The sequence below is a fragment of the Amphiprion ocellaris genome, chromosome 6, assembly GCF_022539595.1.
Source record: "Amphiprion ocellaris isolate individual 3 ecotype Okinawa chromosome 6, ASM2253959v1, whole genome shotgun sequence".
Classification (NCBI taxonomy): domain Eukaryota; kingdom Metazoa; phylum Chordata; class Actinopteri; family Pomacentridae; genus Amphiprion; species Amphiprion ocellaris.
Genome location: NC_072771.1, coordinates 9,849,157 through 9,872,571, shown reverse-complemented (window position 1 = coordinate 9,872,571; position 23,415 = coordinate 9,849,157). Strand labels below are relative to the sequence as shown.

The 23,415-nt window shown below is 38.9% G+C and overlaps 1 protein-coding gene across 3 annotated transcripts; it reads right to left on the bottom strand.

Annotated features, from left to right (window-relative positions):
- Nucleotides 1–1,293: 1,293 nt before the first annotated feature.
- LOC118471362 (retinitis pigmentosa 1-like 1 protein) lies at nucleotides 1,294–22,127 on the bottom strand. 3 transcript variants are annotated; one of them, XM_035955576.2, is made up of 11 exons: nucleotides 22,023–22,127; nucleotides 17,548–17,684; nucleotides 14,816–15,001; nucleotides 12,746–12,917; nucleotides 11,915–12,094; nucleotides 11,677–11,799; nucleotides 11,368–11,471; nucleotides 11,241–11,271; nucleotides 11,022–11,124; nucleotides 9,650–9,746; nucleotides 1,294–9,566 (listed from the first exon to the last, which is right to left on the bottom strand). In XM_035955576.2, exons 2-11 carry the CDS (start codon nucleotides 17,680–17,682, stop codon nucleotides 4,704–4,706), a joined length of 5,994 nt encoding a protein of 1,997 aa, XP_035811469.2. In that variant the 5' UTR covers nucleotides 17,683–17,684; nucleotides 22,023–22,127; the 3' UTR covers nucleotides 1,294–4,703. The 3 variants fall into 3 exon arrangements, with proteins under 3 accessions (XP_035811469.2, XP_054867301.1, XP_054867300.1); XM_055011326.1 differs by lacking the exon at nucleotides 22,023–22,127 and adding an exon at nucleotides 21,880–21,898; XM_055011325.1 differs by lacking the exon at nucleotides 22,023–22,127 and adding an exon at nucleotides 21,777–21,795.
- Between the last annotated feature and the right edge of the window lie 1,288 nt (nucleotides 22,128–23,415).

Sequence of the window (23,415 nt, the reverse complement as noted above, 5' to 3'; positions counted from 1 at the left end):
AAGTGACCATATTTCCTGCTTTCATCTCTTAGAATGTTTGGTTTCCCTGCAGAGCGTTAAAGTTGCCGTTGAAGAGTGGATGCATCATTGAGTCATTTGCTCCTCCAATTGCACACAGTTCAAAGCTTTACCACCAAACACTGCCACCTGCTGCTGAGTCAGCTGCCTTTCTCCAATTTGGACGAAAACAAACTTATTTGGCATGAAGCAAATATTTTCGAACTTCTTGAAGAAAATGATTGACATTTCAGAAATACCTCTGTTACTTCTCCAAAATGCCAAGGTATTTAAAAGGAGTTTGCTACCATGGCGCTGCTATTGAATATAACAGAATTATATCGATGCACGGTTTCCTCAAGGGTTAACCACAGTACATGCCATATACAGCAAACATGTTGGTGCAGGCGATCATGCATTGGTGCCACACCATTTACCACAGTTCTCTGTATTTCATTAACTTGTAACCCCACAGTTTACTGACCAAACATTTTTTCTTAATTTTCAGGCTTTTATCAGTTAATCCAGCATCTACTTTTTATTAAAGAAAAAGAACGCTCGATAGAACCTATAGCAATACTGTGATAGTCCTGCTGAGGTATTTCACAATAACAGTCCCAGAATTGCTATTGTTGACATCTTAAGATCTCAGTGACACAAGATTGTCCAATGGACTGTATCCATCATGGTAGTCCTAAGGCAATCCTGCCCCATGCTTTATTTAATTGCACTTTTGTTTGTTTTTTACAAAAGTTCATTCAGTTTCTGTAATGGGAATTATATATATACCTTTCAAAAGTTTGAGGTCACTTAGAAATGCTATTTTTGAAAGAAAATGAGTTTTTTTTCAATGAAGATAACATTAAATGAACGAGAAATCCAGTGTAGACATTATTAATGTGGTAAATGTCTATTCTAGCTGGAAACAGCTGATTTTTAATGGAATATCTCCATAGGGGTACAGATGAACATTTCCAGCAACCATCACTCCTGTGTTCTAATGCTACATTGTGTTAGCTAATGGTGTTGAAAGGCTCATTGATGATTAGAAAACCCTGTGTAATTATGTTAGCATATAAATAAAAGTGCGAGTTTTCATGGAAAACGTGAAATTGTCTGGGTGACTCCAAACTTTTGAATGCTATACGTGTGTGTGTATATATATATATATATATATATATATATATATATATATATATATATATATATATATATATATATATATATATATATATATATATATATATATATAAAATAATTCCTCTAGTCCCCACCCCTCAGACAACAGTTGAAATGTCATCCTCAGAAATGTTTATTTGCCACAAAAATATATTTTTTTACAGACATAGGATATTCCACAGTTACAAGAAAAATAAGTGTCAAGACTTTAAATGACTGCTGAAGGTTTCTGGCTTAAATACCAACTGCTATTAAGCACAAATACATTCAAGAAAGACTCTAGTTTCCTATCGTGTAACTAAATTAATGTTATGCTCCACATTATACAAGCAATGAAATCAACACTTAAACTGACATAAATGATGCAATGTATATTGCTGTCAAAAATACCACACTATTAGAAAAGGGTTAAGATTTTGATAAACATAAATTAAGACATTGGCTACAGAATATTATTAGAAGCTTAAGTCAAAAGTGTAGCACGAGACATCACTACGTGCAAGATACACATGAACACCCAAAGACCTTGGTTAAAATTTGTAAGTGTATATCAAAAGAGAAGTCAGTACTAAATTACAAAGAAGACTATAAGTTCTGCTATATATAGTTGCAAAGAAAGAGCATGTTTTTTTGGTTTTGTTTTGTTTTTTAAGTCAAAGTACACTACTGTGGCTCTTTAATATATTAAAATTCAGTTTGAACATTTCACAGTTTTAAAAAAGATAAAAGCGTGTTATCTCACATCACTTGTATTTGTATGTCCGAGTAAAAAAAAAATACCAAAATATATAATAGTGTTCCAGGTACAATACATCCCAATAAAATATATGTTTGGTCTGATTTCTCTAACAAAAAAATATTTTAAAAAATGTCACATCGGGAACCATGGAAAGTATATATATTTTAAAGAACTATAAGACAATATTTATATTATAAAATATTAATTTACCATTTGTAAGAATGATTATTAAAGTGTGAATTATGACTTTTTAAGAAAGAAATCAACAGAAGAAATCCAATGTGGTCCCATTCAGTTTTTTTCACCTCTACATGCATTTGACTGTAGAACACAGTACAACACAAAGCTCAGTCAGCGATTAATCAAATTTATGTTTTAAAACACAAATACAGTTGAAATTCAAATACAGAGAGGTATAAACATTTTCCAAAAATCCTTAGTAAGTATGCAGTTGCAGATGGATCTTAGATGAATGGATGTCCAGCCCTAAAACATGTTCCTTTGACTCAGGTAGACTTTATAACAGCAGAGAACCATAACTGCACAAATATGTGGGTTAAAAATACAATGACTTTAAACTTCTAATGGATATCTGAGTACATTTCGAAAGAAGGCTAAGCCAATTTAGGATTATCAGATAAAACATGACACATAATTTCTAATCATGGATTTTACAATTCTGGAAAGTTATTACCAAAGCAATCATTTTGTCCTCCTGTCTTGATGGTGTGTGAGAAAACAAGGAATGTGTTTGTGATCGGTAGGTGAAAGGAGTGTATTCCCAAATGGCATTAAATTGCGCCAGTTCAGTCTCTTTTTTTAGTGAAAAACAATGTATTTTTTGCTGAAGCATCTTCATTCCTACCGTGATGGGCTGTGGAGTGCTCATAGTAAATGACTTTAATCTCACTGAAATGATGAAATTGGATTTTTTGCACACTTCTATTCATACTCTGAATAGGGACAATGACGCAGCAGTTAGTTATACTCAATTCACTGATCATGCCATTCAACAGTTATCATCATTCTCATATATAGAGGCAGCTAACCTCCTCCATGTCCTAGTAGGCAGTTATCACACCGTCTGATGGTGGTGTAGCCGCGATTTAGCACTCATTAAGAGGAACAAAGGACCGCATTTGGCGACTGGAGGAGATGGAGGAAGCATAAATCAATGGACTTTCATTCAGGAGACTTGAAATTGAGTCCCATTTCAAACCAGAATTATTGTTTAATTTTTTGACTTAAACATCCTTTTGACTTTTGCATTCATTTGCTATTTTTCACTTAATGTTTATATATGTTTAGGCACCAAAACTACTTAGTTTGGCTGATAAAAATGATTTTAGTTTGAGTTAAAAATACATTTACCAGGTGTTTGAGAGCTCTAAAAGTGCATCTAAAATCTCCTCCAGCGATTTTAGATGCACTTGTTCAGATAATAAGGTGGCTGACGTCATTGGAGTTAAACTCTGGAGGAGGTCACTACTTTCCCATATGTATGGCAATGATGTGAGCTGATGATGTGAGCTGATTCATGGGCTGATAGCTTCCAGGTCATGTGTTAGTTTATACTAGGACTAGGTGAAATCAGCTCAAACTCCAGAACACACTTAACTGTTTCATGCACAGCACTAGCGATGATGTAACAGTTATTTCAGTTAATGCACTTGTGGGCAAAATCAATCTTCAATCTCCAATCTTCAAATTAGACTTTTTAAAAATTATTCACACTAGACAATAAACAGAAAGCTGTGGATTTAGACCTGTGTTTTCAGCATAGCTTTTCATTCTTTTGGTTCTTTTTACAAAAAAATCTATACTGCAGTTCACCAATGTAATAAAGGTCAAAATGTGTATCATTCAAACCAATATTTTTACAATGTACACTGACTCAGACCCCTGTTCAGCATTTACAGAAATAAAATCAATCAAACCACAAGACTATTTCACACCTCTTGTTACTTCATGACAAGATGAAGACCAAGGAGGAGCTTTAAGGATGTCATGAAAGAGGACATGAAGTTAGCTGGTGTGAGATAGAAAGATGCAGAGGATAGGGTTAGATGGAAGTAGATGATTTGCTGTGGCGACCCCTGAAGGCAAACGCCGAAAGGAAAAGAAGAGGTGGTTCATGACAAGAAATTTAAATATTTTAGACTGTAGCTTCCTGCTTTTTCCTTGCAGTACTTGCATTGAGCTTCGTTCTGTTTTGTAATGTGTTTACTAAGCAAGTATGCCCACAAAATGGACATGGATTATCTTTCCTGTACAAACTCTTTCTTGGTGTCACCCATAACTGCCTCTGATTCTCCTGCATTGGGCTGATTCTCGATGCAGTAATTCATAACTGAGTTACATTGCTGAGAACTGTGAGCTTCTACTTGGGAGTGAATATGCCTACTGCATGTTGTTGTGTGTGCAGGAGCAACACGTTCTGACCCTCAGTCAAGTCCATGGTGAAGGTTGTAGAAAGGCCAAAGTATAACACCAGGTTTTCATACAAAGTGGCTTTAAAACAAGACTACATCACAAGGGGAGGGTGACTATATTACAAGGATAATAATCCCAGTCATTAACATTTACTGTTAATGACTGGCATTATTATGATATTGTGTGACAAGAATAGATGTAGCAAAGAGTCCTGACATCTAATATAATCTAATACCAAAAACAAAGTAATATCTACAGTATTGAAAGTTTGCAACAGCCAGTGTTAGCCACCATAAGCTAGTGCTTATACCAGACTAAGAAAGGCATTGTTGCAAAATTGCACACTACTTCGATTTTATTGTAGAACTTCCTGAACTCTGCTGGATCGCTTAAATTTATGAGCTGGTGTTACATCAGTACTTTTTCTTTTGCGGAGACTTCTCCTCTTAGATGATTGAGGGCTTGTTTCTTCATCAGACGAAGACTCCTCTGCTATTTGAACTTTAGTACTACGGCGTCTGGATTTAGACTGGGGTGTAATTATTACTGAGGGAACTATCCTCGATCTTAAAACTCGCTTTCCAATCAATATAGACTCCATTTCCTCCTCTGACATATTTTGCTCATCATTCTCCTGTTTTTGAGTTACACTTTGTGTCTCTACCTCCTCATCTATGTCTAATGTTGAATTGAGGATGCTCCCCATTTGACCAGCTTTCACGGCATTTTCTAGGTTTTCTTCTTCACTGCCATCCTTTAGTTTCTTTATATGTTGATTGTCAGAAAAATCATCTGTCATGTTGTCTTTGTCTTCATCAGATTCCACTTTTTCCTCTACCTCCTTGTCCACTGACTGAGTGTCATCTCCCAATGACTCTACCACTCTGGAGTCTGATGTTTCCTTATCTATATACTCTGCAATATCTTCGCCTGCCTCATGTCCAGTAGCTGACATTTCCTCAGCTTCTGTTTGTTCCTCTTTTTGCTCTCTTTGTTCTGGTGAATTATCAGTCATTGGAGGCACTTCTTGTGTTTCCACATCCTCTAAGTTTTCCTCTTCCATCTGCTGAGGCTTAGTCTCAACTGGTTCTTGGGTTTTCTGACCTCTAGATCTTCGTGTTAGTCTGGGATGTGATGTGTTTGTTTTGCTCCTCAGTGACATTGTTGTTGCAGCTGGAGCATCTTCCTCTGCCACCTCATGAGCACATTCATCCTCTGCCTCTTCTTCAGCAATGGCAGTGTCAGATACCACTTCTGTCACAGGAGTAGATTTTTCTATGTTTGTGATTCCCTCTTCCCCAACTGAGTTCGTCTCTTCTACTTCAGCTGATGAAATCTGGATTATGTCAGTCTCAACCAAATCTGTCTTGCTGTTGTCCCCTCTGTCCCCTTCAATCACAGCTGTTTCCTCTATCATGGAATCCTTCATCTGCTCTGTATCAGCCACAACATATTCTCCTCCTGGTGCACTCTCTCTCTGCTCTGCATCATTACTAGGCTTAATCTCCATCTCCATTATCTTTCCTCCTTCCTCTGCTTTCTCCCCGGTCTTCTCAGGTGATTCCTGGCCTACCTCACCTTCCTCTCCTTCCATCTCTTGAGCAGAAACAGTTTCTTCATCACTCTGTTCCTCTGGCTGACACTGTATGCGGGCTCTTTTGGATTTTCTTCTGCTTGTGGCAGGAGCAGACCTCCTTCCCTTCCTCAGAATTCTTGTTTCTACCGCCAGCTCATCTGTATCTGCACTCTTCTCCACTAGCATCTCCACTTGTGCACTTTGTTTATGACCACGTTTTGTGGTTTTGCTCACTGGTGTGGTTGTAACTAGTTTCCCACCACCTCTAAGAACTCTTGATTCAACAGCCGGTGCTTCGATCTCATCACTAACGTTTTCCACATTTGTATTCAGTGTGTCTTCAGTGTCATCTTTCTGAGATGCATCATCCTCACCATCCTTTTCCTCTATTTCTTCAGTAATGCTGTCTTTAGTTTCTGCGATATGTATCTCTTTAGCTGCAGTACTTTCCTCCTCTGCCTCGTCCGCTGCCTGATGCACTGTTGTTTCATCAGCCACTGCGTCTTCTTCACTAGGAACTTTTCCCTCGTCAGGTGTCTCTTCAGCACATTCCTGAATAGAGGCCACTTCCTCTCTATCTGCACATGTTACTGAAGCAGTAGACTGTTCCTCTTCCGCTGTGTCTTGCTCTCTGAGGGAAACCCCTTCCAAAGCTTCTACTTGTTCAATCTCAACTTCTGGCTCTGGATTTTCATGTTTTTGGACTGCAGCTTCTTCCTCATTGTTGTCGTCATTTTTTCTGTCTCTGGTTTCTTTTATTTCTTCAGCTTCTTCCAGCACTGCTTTGGTTTTGTCAACTTGTATCTCTTCAGTTACAGTGGTCTCTTCCATCTGTTGTCTAGTTGTGGCAGCAGACCTTCTTCCCTCCCTCACAACTCCATCTTCTGCTGGTTTATCTCCTTTGGTGTTCACTCCATCTGCCTCCTCTTCTTGCTCATCATCCTGTCTTTTTGTGGTTTTGATTCTCGTTGTGGCTCTTACTATCTTTTTACCACTTTTCAGAACTCTGCTTTCAATAACTGGTGTTTCTTCCTTATGGTCATCATTTGATGTCAGCAGTTTGTTTTCTGAATTTTCTCCAGCTGCTGTTTCTTCCACTTCAGAGGTTGACTCTTCTGCCTCCACTGTCTCTGGTCCTGTGGCTGCTTCCTTCTCAACTACATCTGAGGTCATTCCCTCATCAGCCTTTCCAACTAAGGCCTCTGCATCTTCATCTGTAATTGTCTCAGTACTGTCAGCCTTCCCCACCACTGGAACATCTTGTGTGACAGTTTCTTCTGCCACAGTATTCATGTTCTCTATGTCCATTTCTGCTGCTGGGCTTTCTTCTTGTTGGGATGCATCATTTTCAATTATCTCTCCCTTCTCCTGATCAATCACAGAAGTTAGTTCAGCTTCTTCCTCTTCTTCTTCCTCTGGATCTGATCCCTCAGCTGCTGGAGATTCTTCTCCTTCCTCACTTTCTTCTTTCTGGATTTGCTTGTGGGTGCTTTTTCTTGTACATGTTTGTATGACAAGGACAGACTTCCTTCCACTCCTCAGAACTCTGACTGATTCATGTCCTGTTGGGGCCGTGATTTGTTTCTTTCTGCCTCTCGGTGTTCCAGTTTCATTTACTGTGGAGTTTTGCTCATCATCACTTTTCGTGTTATTTTCTCCACCTGTTTCTTCAGCACTCCCCTCCCCTGTGTCTTCCATTATGACTGCGTCTTCCACTTTCTCCTCCAGCCCTTCCTCCTCCACTATCTCAGTTTTCTCTATTTCCATGGAGGCATCATGAAATTGTTCCTCTGGCATTGTTTTTTCCTGTTTCATTGTTTCCTCACTCTGCTCCTCTTCTGCCTCATCAGCAATCTTTTCTACAGGAACAGCCTCCTCAGTAGCTGCTGTTTCTTTGTGGACTTCAACGTTTTCTTTCATGTCCACCAAAACAACATTTAGCCCTTGGAGGCCAGAAATAGGGCATACCATTTCTTCATTCTGTTGCTCCTCTGCTGAAGGGGCTGCCTCTTCTTCACTAAGTGAAAATACAGTTGAGTCAGGGGCTGATTTGGGTAATATCGAGTCCTCCACTTCTCCTGGTGCACTCTCAGCTTCTCCCTGTTCTGCATCATTACTAGGCTTAATCTCCATCTCCATTATCTTTCCTCCTTCCTCTGCTTTCTCCCCGGTCTTCTCAGGTGATTCCTGGCCTACCTCACCTTCCTCTCCTTCCATCTCTTCAGCAGAAACAGTTTCTTCATCACTCTGTTCCTCTGGCTGACACTGTATGCGGGCTCTTTTGGATTTTCTTCTGCTTGTGGCAGGAGCAGACCTCCTTCCCTTCCTCAGAATTCTTGTTTCTACTGCCATCTCATCTGTATCTGCACTCTTCTCCACTAGCATCTCCACTTGTGCACTTTGTTTATGACCACGTGTTGTGGTTTTGCTCACTGGTGTGGTTGTAACTAGTTTCCCACCACCTCTAAGAACTCTTGATTCAACAGCCAGTGCTTCGATCTCATCACTAATGTTTTCCACATTTGTATTCAGTGTGTCTTCAGTGTCATCTTTCTGAGATGCATCATCCTCACCATCCTTTTCCTCTATTTCTTCAGTAATGCTGTCTTTGGTTTCTGCGATATGTATCTCTTTAGCAGCAGTACTTTCCTCCTCTGCCTCGTCTGCTGCCTGATGCACTGTTGTTGTTTCATCAGCCACTGCGTCTTCTTCACTAGGAACCTTTCCCTCATCAGGTGTCTCTTCAGCACATTCCTGAATAGAGGCCACTTCCTCTCTATCTGCACATGTTACTGAAGCAGTAGACGGTTCCTCTTCCGCTGTGTCTTGCTCTCTGAGGGAAACCCCTTCCACAACTTCTACTTGTTCAATCTCAACTTCTGGCTCTGGATTTTCATTTTTCCAGGCTGCAGCTTCTTCCTCATTGTTGTCTTCATTTTTTCTGTCTCTGGTTTCTTTTATTTCTTCAGCTTCCTCCAGCACTGCTTTGGTTTTGTCAACTTGTATCTCTTCAGATACAGTGGTCTCTTCCTGTGCCTGTTTTGACTGTTGCCTAGTTGTGGCAGCAGACCTTCTTCCCTCCCTCAAAACTCCATCTTCTGCTGGTTTATCTCCTTTGGTGTTCACTCCATCTGCCTCCTCTTCTTGCTCACCATCTTGTCTTTTTGTGGTTTTGATTCTCGCTGTGGCTCTTACCGTCTTTTTACCACTTCTCAGAACTCTGCTTTCAATAACTGTTTTTCCTTCCTCATAGCCACCTTGTACCTGCTCCTCATTTGCTGGTGTTTCTTCATCTTTCCGACTCATTTCCTCGTCTAACTCAACGGGCAGAATATTCTCCTCAGCATCTTCTCCAAATGGAATGTCTGCTTCTTCCTCCTTCTCACACACCTCTGCTTCCTGAGTTTCTGATGCCACATTCTCAACTGTTATCTGAGAGTCATGGGACTTATTGATCAGATCTTGTGTGGCATCATCTTCTACGTGTTGCTCCTCAGTCATAGTTGCTGATGTAACATGATCTTCTGCTAGGTCTCCAGATGTCAGGACAGTAGCTGGTTTGTTTGACCTCATAGTTGGTCCTCCTTCAGGTACAGTATCCACTACGTCTCCTGCTTTTTCTTTAAAGACACTTAACGAAACCTAAAAATAAACAAATTAATCACAAATTTTCTGTACTGGTCATAAAGACGAACATGCAAACATGAATTTGTATATAAACACACCTCAGTTTGCTCCAGTTCCTGGGAATCATGCAGTTCTGTCTTTCTTTGGACAGAAACTCGCTCCTTTCTGGGGGTTTCTGCCTCAATTTCCTCGATTCTAAAAGATATTAAATATCATTGTTAATTTCAGGCAGGTGTAAGGATTTTGGACTTTTTAAACTTTAAATAGGAAGAAAGCAACTCAATTGCCCAAAATAAAGTTGCCAGCTATGAACGGCTTTTAACCCTTAAAGAAATACAGAAAAAAGACATTACTGCCATCATTTATGAATTAACTACAATCAAGAATATCAAACAGTACTTGTTTATGATTATGAATATGTTTGCTTTTGGCCCCATGAACCCTCTGCCTTTTTTCAGGAAAACGTCATTACCTTTACTTTTAAGCTTATCTTCTTTTAAAATAGTTGCTTGGCCCTTAAGAGAAATAAATACCGTTAAATTATTTACTGCTATGGTCACACACAGTGGCCTACTTACAGAGGTGGAAAACGGGGCCAATATCTGCTACCCACCCCAGACCAGGGGCCCCAGAATGGCCCCTTAACTTTGGGCCCCCTAAGAGCCTAGGATCACATCTGCCTTCTTGCACACAGGAAACCTGCGCTTGTGTTTTGAATTAAATTTTGAATTATTGCAATGAAAAGTAAAATCATTAGCTTATTGTATGTGTATTTTTTTTTTATACAGTGGGATATAACTTCAAACCATTAGTACTCTTTGGTACACAGCCATTACCATTGAAAAGGGTAGGTTCATCTGTTTTTTGTTTTTTTTTTTTGCTTTTTTTTGACATGTAGTAATGTAATGAAACCACAAAAACTTTGTGACTCATCCAACTGAGAAACAAGACTGGGAAATTAGTGAAAAAAATACTAAATATAGCCTTATTACTTTGGTAAATACAAATGGAACAAGCATAATTTAGCTACAAACCTCCGTTTCTTCTTTTATATCATGTGACTTTAAGATGCAGTGATTTTTTTTTTACATAAAAATAAACATATACATGCAATGACAGGTTTATGAGTAATTCAGGAAATGTTTAATATGATATGTGCCCCACCTTGCTGCAATAAATACTGAACGGAAATTCAACTGAGAAGAAAGGATGTGAATTTGAACACAAAAAATCACCTAAAAATCTAAATGCTCATGTTGGTGAATACTCAGATGCAGACAGTGTTTCTCGTACATGTATTCAGCATTTTGCTTTTATAACTACAATAGAAAACAAAGAACAGCGCCCTTCATTTGCTACATTTAATGATGGAGGAACCCAGAGCAAAATGGTATATATATTTATTAATATACTATTCTACTGATACTACTTTCTAGTCTAGCTCGGAGTGACAATTCAATTTATACAGACCTGATAGTTTTTTCTGACTTGTCCTCTTTCATCTTTTCTCCAGTTATCCTTTGTTTTGTATGACTGCTCCTACGCTGACTGACAACAGGAACATCGTCGATCTCTGAAATGAAAATGAAAATTGTCAGAATACTCATTATTATGCTAAATGATCCATATATTAATATCTAATCTATGGGGGAAGTTTACAGTGTGGACACAACATGACAGCATGCTAACCTTTGGTAGCTCTCAGTACAGTCACTTCCTCCTACAAATGAAAATCACAGGGATTATTCTTAACATGTAGAAATGATGTGTTTCATTAATAAATGTTTCTCAGTCTGGAAGAAATAGTTACTTGTACCATAGTTTCAACTGAGCATTCCACAGCAGTTGTCTCTTTCAACACCTTTTCAGCCACATCAGGAGTCAAAAGTGATTCCTCTGAGAAAGAGAGACTCTTAGATACTGGGGAGAAACAGACAAAATTAGAATGTTTACATAAGTACACACATATAAAGATTGTTCAGTCTTTTTACAATGCATAATCTACATGATAACCACATTTGATAATTTCAATATGATTTAAAATACAATCTATAAATCTTTTAAATTGCACTGTCCCAGCAAATTTACTGTCTCACACTATAATGCAGTTGTTATTCCTTCTTACCACTAATATCTATGGCCATGATCTTCCTGGCAATGTTGGTCCTCTGTTTGGGCCCACCGATGCTCTCCACCTCCCACAGAAGGTCTGCATCTCCTGGGTACTGACACAGGTACTTCTCACACACTAAGAACAAAGAGGAGCGTGGGGAACTTAAAGCTTTTGGTTTAATCAGCGGGGAAAGTAGAAGCATAGAGCAAGTGTCAGTAAGGTGTACCCACTGCAGTGTGGACTTGTGTACCTTTATACATTGATTTTGTGACGGGGTACCTCAACCCCAAAGACTCCTCTTTAAAACTTAGCACAAAGTCCACCAGCATCTGAAGACCAAAGCCTTTACGACGTTGACATTTTCTAACAAATATGGAGTCCATCACAGAGAGCTGGTAGGTTCTGACTGAGAAAGAATTACATATGGTCCCTTAAGAGAAAAAAAAAGAGAGCACACACATGAAGACCAAGTCAGAAAGGAATGAACTCAAAGCTTAGTATACAAACGAAACCTGAAGCCTGTACTATGAAGCAGGCTCTGGGGTTAGCGAGGTAACTCCAGATTTAACTCTGGGTTTTTGGGGGTGCGATGGTGGTTCACTTCTTACTGTGGTACATCACGATGTTAAGCTATGCTACACACTTCGAATATCACCTGCTTTGGAATAGGTTATGTTCAAGATAAAAGATGTGTAAAAGCACCACCTAGTGAACAATCAATCTTGGAAAATGGCAATGCCATTTGTACCGTCGATCCCGTGGAGTTCAGTACATGGATAGTGAGAAGGTCTCTAATGAGATCTGATTGAGTCATTTTTTGAAACAGTGTTCTTTCCTATAAGACCATAGACAGTACAAATAGGTTAGACGGGAAAACTCAGGATCAAACATGGAGGTAACTTGATAACACCAAATCCTTTTCATAGTACAGGGCTCAAGTCTTGCACAGACATAAAAATTCAAACTACAAATTTTAAACTTTTAGAGAAAATTCTCTAAAATGTTCTTCATAACAGATACAAAATGAAAGCAGATGAACAGCTAAGGAACTATACATCTATGCAAGATAAAGCTGCATTACCTGAGGGTTTGACTGAATAGAAGCCAACTGCCTCTCCATTATTCCAGACAATTTTTGCATAATCTTTTTTCCCATGACAGAGGAAGGGAAGCTCATCAGAGGTCATCTCCTTGCCTCTATAGATGACACGATTAAGGATGTATAAAACTATTCTGTCCCCGACTGTCTCCACCTAAGGAACACGCACACAGAAAACATAGAAATGTTATCCTCAACATAACAGAACATATGTTCAAATTTGGTCACTTAAGGTATATTCCATAGACTGCATGTAATGATGGAATGCACATCACTCTCCCTCCAACTGTACCAACATAATTCGAAATATTTCAGAAATGAGCAGTGACAGCGCAGTCAATATGTGCAATAGTGGAGAAATGGTTTTGAAATGAGCCGTCATGACACCCATCTTTACAATCTGTTGCAAGGCCGAGATCAGAGACTCAAGTGCAGAGCAATGGAGACACAGCAGACAGGCACGGTGTAAAAATACAGCTTTTATTTACCAGGTATCAAAGAACTACAACGGGAAACAGAACTGAAACTGCAGAGCTGAACTGTACAAAGCTAACTGAGCCCCCTGTGGGACTGGTGGGATACTACAAACTAAGTTCTAGTCAAGAACAGGACAAAAATGAATGAACTAACCCGAACTCAGTACCACCAAGCCGGGAAAATCGTTGCAAAGCAATACAAATAACAAATATACTACTGCTGACAAAACGGCTGGAAAGAAAAACCCAAACTACTCTCAAAACAAGATTAACACTAGACAGCAGCTGGCTCAGAAAACGAGTGGGGAACTTAGCTGATACCAGACGGGGAATGGAGCTGGGTAGGATGTGGCAGGCTGAGGTGGCATGTGACATGGAGGCTGATAGCTGAGAGGCATGTGCTGCATGTGATGGAGCTTGGCGTGACAGGGAAGGAGTGGTCCAGACTGACGAGCGAGTGCAGCGATGAATCCACAGAAGGATCGTAACAATCCATGCAGGTGAGGAAGAGTGCAGATGAAGCCTGGCGAGAGTCAACGAACTGACGGGGAGACCAAAATGAGGCTGTTTGATGGGCCAACGTAGAGTAGCGATCTGAGGCTGGCTTTACGGAGAAGAAGATGGTTGATGAGGTAGCTCCCACCTGCTCACATGCCTCTTGAGGTGATTGGAATTGGCAGCACCTGACCGCGCTGCCACACACCACGCTCACACCCACCTGGAGAGAGGAGGAAGGCAGGGGGAAGGGAAGGGAACCTGCCACTGTCTGGCGTCAGAGGTGGAGGGCGCAACACACTCAATGGTTTGTCCTAATAACATCTGCCTGAAGTGTATCTGTACACTGAGAGAAGGAATATCACAAGAAGCCCTACTTTGGTATCAAGGTGATACCAAAATTCTGAGAGCATGGCAAAAGTTCTTTTTCTACGGTACCACAGTTGAGATGACGATGTGTCACAGTGACAACATGTGGAATGGCAGCAGAAAGTCAGGTACAGTAATAGGTCAGCTGAAACTCCAAGATATGTGTATGAGGATATTTGCGATTGAGTGAGATGATCAAGAACACATTTTTGACAACCAAACAAGAACACTTCCAATATATCATGTCAAAGGAAACAAGGTCAGTGGGTTTTAGCAAATTTTACATTAACATGTCATAAAAATATCCATATCATGAAAGGCTAACATTATTGTTTGCAATCTGCATCATAGCAACTTTTGTACCAGATGCCATTGTTTGCACATAATGTTTACAAAAGCTACTTTAATGTAACAATAGTTCATAAGTAAGCAGGGTGCTGCTCATATTGTTAGCAGACTTTAGTCTGTCAAAATGTAATGTCTGTGTGCATGTGTTACCACAGTGCATGTACAGCAGCTATTTTAGATTAAAAAACTGATGCTGGACTACAATCATTAAATTTTTTCATTTATTCATTTATCCTTGGAATTTCAATGGCATTGGTACCAACTACCAAAGTTCTGTTCATGCTGCTGTATTGTATTGCACTACACTGTCAGGTGTTTCTGACTGTGTTCAGGCTTTATTAAGCAGTTAAACATCTTATCATACCTCCAAAACTCCATCTCTAGCAGGGTCTGCTGTCTTGAGAATATCTTCCACTGCCCACCAGCGGTCTAACAGGTACAGACCCACTGCAATGAATGGGTCACTGGGTGAAAAGAGGGCCAGGATCTTCCACGTATCATCGGATCCATACAGAGGGATGAAGCCTACGCTGGAAATGTCAATGATGACCTGAAGACAGACAGATAAATCAGTACACAAAATCATAAGTCTCTCCTCTACACCACACTAAATGCATAGCTTCAATGATATATCAAGACTGAAAATTAACAGAAACTCTTTTTCTGAAAAGGGGATGTCCCGAGAACTGATACTGCAGTACCAAACCATTGCCAAAACTTTGAAAATGTTACGGTTTTTGTTTTTCCCTAGAACTGAAAGTAACATGATGTCAAAGGTTCCAGAGATACCAGACAATAACAATAACAAACAGAATGGCCACAGGAAGTACAGGTGCAACAACATGTTTTCTGCAACTTGAAAAAAAAGCCCATGAAGGACACATTTAGTGTTTGAGTCAAATGATACGGAACAAGTTGTAGATGAACAAAAACCAGAATGCAAAAGCTGACACAGAGAATTTGGATCAATGGAACTCGACGTCAGACATCCAGAACACAGAATTAAAAGTGAGCAAAATATAGTATCTGGAAAATAGGAACATGACATTCAAACTATTAAATCTTTATTTTCTATAATTATTACTGTCAAGTACATGTTACTTGGCTGCGTATGTGTGCATATATGTGTGTATAGGTGTAATTTGGTGCAGGTCTACCAGGTGTGAATGGGTGTGTATGGGTATTTGTGTTATGATCTGTGTTCTTTATGTATAGTATCAATTGTCTGGTCTTGTTCACCGTTCATTATAAAAGTTGAAAAGCAATAAAAAATATTGGAGAAAAAAAAGTGAGCAAAGTGGTTTCTAACGACATGTTATTAAACTGCACATATGCTGAAATATTACCATTGCTGTTTGTGAATTGCAGCAGTTGCACCTGCTGAATTGGAGTGTGGATCAAGTCTTATGACATACTATATTCCTTCATTCGGATTACTGACCACTACTACATCACTAACAGTTGTCATGAGTAGTGAAAATAGCTAGATGGACCAAAACTGGTTGTAAACAGGTTTTGTTTGACTGTTAAGCTGACAATTGTAACACTGAGGTGTATGGTAATTGACTCATTTAACTACTTGTAGACATCCAAGAACTGTCATTTTTGCTATGTCCATGTTGACTTCATTTTCCGCTGTGTTGGTTCCTGCTTGATAAAGAGAGGCCTTTCCAAATGTAGATATAGTCCATTTCCCCCAAAGGTCCTGATTTAGTTGTAGCAATTCCTTTAGTTATACTTGATCATTTGAGCTGGATGCGTCATTACTGTTCACAGTCTGTCAAAATATAATGTGTGTTCGTTTGTGACAGTTAGGTATTCTGTATGTTTGTTATGAAGTAAATTTTATTTTGAAATGCATTAATTGTATTGATTTATTACTTTTGTGTTGAATTTGGTGTCAAGAGTCATGGAAATTCAGTGGCATCTACTAAATTTCTGGTATTGTGACATCCTTCTTTAGAACAGCTGTCTCAACAGAAAAAGGTCTAACCTGCTCTATGGGTTTGATTTATATTTTCAGTTGCTTTACTATGAGCTTCTAAATATGAGCTTCTAAATCAAAGACCCAAGAGATGGAGAATAAAGCTGAGTTTATGCTTGTTTCAGGGTCAGAGCGGCAGGAGTCCCGCTGCAGATACACACAGAATTGATTTTGGTTTTTAGTAGTGTCTCGAGGCCATGAGCATTAAGTGATGTGGACATACACCTATTTTATCTAATCAGTGAGCAATCAACTATAAAGTGAATGAGAAAGTGTGAAGTCTGTAGGACAAGTTGGGTTAATTTGCAGAGCCTATGACAAATCAGTGAACACAAACCCTTGTGGTACCACGTTTTCAAACCACCTCCCTACTTGTCAATTTGAAAGGGCTTTTGAACAAACATGTAGAGTTGTCAATTAAGGAGATAGCCTGCATTTAAAATATAACCAAACACATCTTCACTGATTTAACAAAAGTGGCAGTTCTAATAAAACAGTTTAACTTCTAAGGTTACAGTTTAAAAAATTCAAAATAGGCCTCTCAGTAACCATCAAACCACAGAAACTGGACTAACAGTGAACTGTTATACTGGTACAGCTGCATTTCTTTTAGCAGTGAAACTCTCTACTTTTCCTGATCCATGTCAAGAGAATTCTTTTAAAAATGGAAGATGTCAGCCATCAAGCCTGGGAACAGTGCACAAGGACAGATCGTGAGAAGATCTGTAATAGTTGCAAACCAGCTAATCCACCACTGCAAACATGCTTGGTCTTTAAAAGCAGCCACTATATAGATAAACAGTAGATGCATGCTGCTCCAAAAGCTATAACAGCATACTGATTGATGAGTAAGTAAGTCATCCAACCAGTGTCTTATTCCACGATTAAGTATATCCACAAACTCAATAAAATAGTCTAATTTTCCCAGTAATGTCAACTCTGTCTACTTTTGAGCTCTGGTTGATGCTCTACTTCGAGTCTATCAGTAATTCTGGCAGCAAGTGTCAGACACTAAGACCCTAATACTGCTCTTGCTGATGCTTGTGAACTTATTGATAGCTTAAAGACAGCACACTGGTCACTACAGATGTCCAGCCTGTGTTGTGTTTTACCTTGGTGGAAGCAGAAGTGGTCAGATGTTCAGGAGAATCAGGATTGCTATACAGGAGGTTGTTCATGTAGTTGTGGGCTGACCGCTCTAGCTCTGCCAGGCTAACATCAGCCAGGAGATCCACAGGAAACTTCATCTCTGTACAACACAGGACATACACCAGTGAGAAGAAGCATCATTCACATCCCTAATCAGTCACTAATATCATCATCAAGATACCTGTGACTGAGGAGGAACATCAGGAAGACAAAGATGATCTGAAACCAGGCAACAATTAGAACTACAACTACAGCAAGTTCAAATTAACAGACAGCTAAGCACTACAAATAGATTTGGTTTAAAAATCACATACAATAAATGAAACACAGGAAAAGATCTTCATTACCAGAATTATTGTTTAGACAGATTTTAAAAAATGAATAGAGGAAATCACACGGTGCAATGCTTCCTGAATGCTCCCTCTGCCACAGTATCCTCTAGTATGTGATGCTCCATTGTTTTTCAGTTGTCTAGTGTAAACATGGCTGAGATACATGTAGTGCAACCCAACTTTAAAGTGTGTTAAACCTCATGTAGTGTAAGCCCAGACTAACTAACATTAGTTATACCATAAGTGCAGACCATTTACCATTTTACCTATTAGTCTGGTGTGAGAGTATTGGACTGATGTTCATTATTGTGAGCCAAACATTGAGTTTTTATAGAAATGTATTACATAAGGGCAAACTCCACTATATTTCAGTTTAAGCTGAAATACAAACTTTTAGCCTTAACCTTTAGTTCCTGCACACATCTGGTAATCAGCGCAGTAGATTTGATGGTTTAGCGTGAGCTTCCTGTAAGGCCAGTTTCTGAGAAGAGAGTCTTCACACGTATGCCAGCAATTTCAAAACAACCTGAAAGGCATGTTCTCGTCAACAACGTTAAGAGGGTGTTTCCCTGTTAACCCAGTGTTCTCTGTTATTAAATACTCTCAGACTCAGACTCAAATGTAACAAACTGCTTGGTACAAGCTGCTCACAGTTCAGATGATTCATTATTGCTTTAGTTGATGATCCAGTGATGTTCATGTGCATGTTCCTTGCACAGATTTCTTGGAAAGTTTGTGCAAAGCAACAAATCATTGCCTTGTTTAAAAAGAAGCTGTATCAATCCATCAAAACATTATTCATAACCTTTCGGATTTTAAACATAACTTACCTATATTTGTGCTATGCAGCTGTTTTGTGCATTTTTGTAGTCTTGTATAAATGTATCTTCCATTTGGGAGCAAGCAACCCTGAACAAGACATCAAAAATAAAGTTTTACCTTCCACCACCCCATCTCTTCCCATGACGGGCATCTAACTATTTCTGAGACAGACTGTTACCAGCTAAGCAAAAAGACCAAAAAGAAACCAAAAAATAAAAAATAAAAAAGCCAACACTGGCAGCTAACTGTGCTGTAGAAAGGCAGACCCAGGTCTCCCTTGGGGCAGGGAGTAGAGTTCCAGACTCTCTCAATGCCTGGAATGAAATGTTGTAAACGAACAAGTCCATGCAACTTTTTGTTAGCCAATAATGTGATTTCAAAGCTATGAGAAAACAAGGGTGGACAGTTTGAAATTTTCTTGCAAGCTATGCAGAGAGGGACAAAACCAGCACAGGTTACCAACAAACAGATATAAGATATATGCAGCATGTGGACGGCAGCGAGTGGTGGACCCACACAGTTTTAATAGACATGGTTGGCTTCACACTGGGGTGGCACATTGACTTAACGTTGTTTTTGTTTTTTCTTCAGCAAACCTCTGTACGGCAAATATTCTTTTTTTGCGGGGTCATTCACTCTAATCATTTGCTTATTCAGGTGAGACTGCCATGTAGAAGCACATGACCACTCACACTCACTAGAACAGGGTTTTTTATGTAGCACTCAACTGATATATAAAATCTGGAATAGTTACTAAAGTTCAGAATTACAAGAGACTCTGCAGCTAAATGTTAATCACACACACTTTAATTACAGCTAGTGGTGGGATGTAATTTTTAAAAAAAATCAAATTAATTACAGGCTTTGTAATTAATTAATCACAATTAATTGCATTTTTGCCAAATAGCAAGATTTAACACAATAAACAAAGTTTTTCAGTTCAAATAAATTTTGGTTGATGACTGAATTGATGAATGGACATACGTGAACACAACACAAATGTTTATATTTCATTTATATTTATCTGCATTTTTCATCTGTCTACTACATTCACAGATTACTGCGAACTCAAAGTGCAATTATAGTGATTGTATTTGACCTTTTAAGACTTTTTGTAATCTCAAGCACTTTCAATGTCTTGAAAAGTGGTCTATTGTGGGATGGCTACACTGTTTGCCAGTACCAGGAATGTTGTAGCTAATGTATGATGCATCGCCCTGGAGCTCATTTGCATAAATCAGATTCATTTATGCAAATGCAGCGCGAGGTCCGACGCGTCGCAAAACTTTCGTTCAACATCTGAACTACTCGTCGTTGAACTACAAGGACAGATTCAGCAGCTTGTTTCTCGCCTAAAATGCTTTCAGAAATACTTTTTGCTGAACAGTTTTTGTAATAAAAGTTTGCGACCGAGGCGCCATGTTGTTGCGGCATTTCTGCACTGATTCACTGTTATCACGGCTGGCAAACAGATTTTAGGTTCGCCAGAAATAAGGGAACTGAGAAAGGTGCGATTAAATGCGTTATTTTTTACCACGTTATTTTTCCTGTAATTAATTAATCATAATTAACGTGTTAAAGTCCCAGCCCTAATTAAAACCTGTACAAAAACATTATTTATTTACATTTAACCAGCAGATGCATTTTTGTACTCTTTGTGCAATCCCTTTACTTTGGTTGACAACAACTTGAAACTTCCAGGGTTTGCTGAAGATTTGGACTGTGCAGTGAGCAACCCTAACTCCAAACAAATAAGATTGTGGTTTAAAGAAATAAATACAAGCCAGAGTGTTTTATCCCTAAAAAGAATGCCCATGATAATGATGGGCAACTAGACAATTCTATTCTGCAGTATGTTCTAACTATGCAAGACTAGTATGCAAACAGCCACAGAGAAATGGTTCCACTAAAAATCTTTGTCAAAAATAGCAGTAACTGGACTGGATTAAAATCAGGTTTAAGAGGATGTGTGCAGCCCTCAAACAGGCTCACTGCAGACTGTGTGCAGAGACGGGGGGTCACTTCATTCAGTGGTCCTGGGCCACCCCGTGGCTCTGCCCCTGGCAGCAGCCCCATGACATTTGGTACATGTTGTTCCCACTACATGAGCCATGTAGAAAGTAGGTTGTAGTCTACACTGAGTGCTTTATTTCATTAACACTTCTACAATTCTACAATTTCATTTAGCAGACGCTTTTATCTCAAGCGACATGCACTACCAGTCAAAAGTTTGGACACACCTTCTCATTCAATGTTTTCTATTTAATTATTTTGTACATTGTAGGTTAATACTGAAGACATCAAAACTATAAAAGAATACACATGGAATTATGCTATAAACAAAAAATTGTTAATCTTCAATATTAATCTGCAATATAGAAAAAAATGTAAATAAATAAAAAGCATTGAGTGAGAAGGTGTGTCCAAACTTTTGTCTGGTAGCGTACATCTGAGAGAAGACACAACACAAACGAGGATCTTGTCAGGTGAAAACAACCTGGATAAGAGCCAAAAACAAGTTCAAGTGTGATAATAGGACCATGGTGCCTGCAGGCAGCTGATTGTTTCGTTTTTATTTTTTTTTTTGCAGTCTATCATGTGCAAAAAACCAACAAAAAAGTCTGGACAGAAACATTATTTATCTGTGAAGGGCAAGAAAATTAGTTTCACTGTCCCAAACAAATGAAAGGAACAAAGTGTACCAAAGTCAGGGGTGGGGGTGGGAGGCTGTGTCTGTGTATTTGCGTGTGTATTAAATTTATTTTTCTATGTCAACAGTGAATAATACAGTAGTAAATGAATTCAAGAAGTCTGTCCTCATAGTCTGTGACACAATTCAGAAATAAAAAAGAGTACTGAAAAAAACTTTCTCAGCAGTATAACTGAAAGATGAAATAAAAGTGTTTTTATCTACAGCTGACGGATGGTACAGCGCACGTTTAGGAAATGCAATCCAGCAGAAGTTCCATGTTCGGACATTCTGCTGAATGTTGAACATTTTGTTCTCGACAAGAACTACAAAACTGCGTGCAGCTCACCGCCTGCAGCGAACCAGCAGTGAGTTCCAGTGTTGTCTGTGCTCACAATGAGGCCATGAACACTGGATGTACGAACCACACGGCATGTTTACTGCGCGCTCACTTTCCACTACAGCAGATGCTGCGGCCGTCCTCGTTTCTGCCTCCTAATTCCATAAACGCTCCGAGATAATCCCAGAAAGTCACACAAACACTCAAACACACACACCACGCACACACAGCCGAGTCAGAAACACACCAACTCACCTTCACTCTTCACGGGACGCTTTCTTTTTTCCTTACAACTCAGTGTTCACTTTAAATTTCGTAAACGACTCAGTTTATTATGCTGGGAGGTGCGGCGCTCTGCGCATGCTCAGTTTAGGCCACCAATCCAGTCCACTTGCTTTATATAACTAATCCAGACTAACCCCCTTAACTAAAGAACAGCCAGGATTGATTTCATCACATTAGCATCTTCACTTTTTTACAGCTTCTTAGCTGCTCAGTATTATATGTTCTGTACTTCTTTCATGTGTGGAATGACAGAACTTTATTTTACAAAAGACAATTAACAAATACATTCAATGTGGTAGGCTGAAAATTATGCTAAATTGAATGGTGCAGCGACAAGACGGAGTCTTTGAACATTTCATTTAGTGCTGATATTACATGCAATAAAGCAAAAATATATTACTTGTAAGGGTCATTCCATCTGAAATCATCAGGGGTCCTCTGCTTGACTAGCTCTGATTTGCTTGGAAAAAAATTTTCACATGCTATAATTAATTTTACTACTATAACAAATACTTTTGAATGTTTTTTGCTTGTTTGTTTTTAATTTCATATTGCCCTCTTGTTACATACTTTCACGCACTGATATGTGAGGCTGTGTTTGAACTATAAAAGATAAAAGCCTAAAATTTTCACTGTTATTTCTCATTGAACCATTGATTCATAATCTGCAATACTGGATATCAAATCAAATTCTGAACCATATGTTGCTCTGGGGGTTCAGGCATATGGGTTCTGTAAAATGCCTTGAGACAATCTGACCGGTAATTAGCGCTATATAAATAAAACTGAATTGAATTGAATTATGTAGTTGCATGTCACAATAATACAAAACAAAACATATAGAACACTTTTTATTATGCTTTATTATTTATTATTTAAATTATTTTCACCAAACTTTTATAACTCATTGAGCAAGTGTGACAAATTGTACCACAAAAAAATAAATAAATTGCTACAAGGTTTGATCCAAGTAGAAGACAATTCTGGAGTTTCAAAGCGGTTGTCTAAATATGAATAAACTGTCCATAGGTGTGGCTGTTGGTGTGAGTGTTTGTCTGTATATGTAGCCCTGTGATAGACTGAAGACCTGTCCAAGGTGTCCCCTACCTTCACCCTAAGCTAGCTGTTACAGACTCCAGCACCCCCTCAACCCTACAGAGGATTTAGTGGCGTATAGATAATGGATGGATGTAATGTATCACAAAAGCATGTCATGTCAACATATCATTGCAATGTACTGTATTGCTTCCTAAATGTCAAGTCAAACTGCAGTTCTGTAAAAGAAAGAAGTTAAAATCTTAAAGGAATGAAGAAGAGTAAACAACCTCACACTGTGTTACAATCAGCTGAGCGGAACCAATGT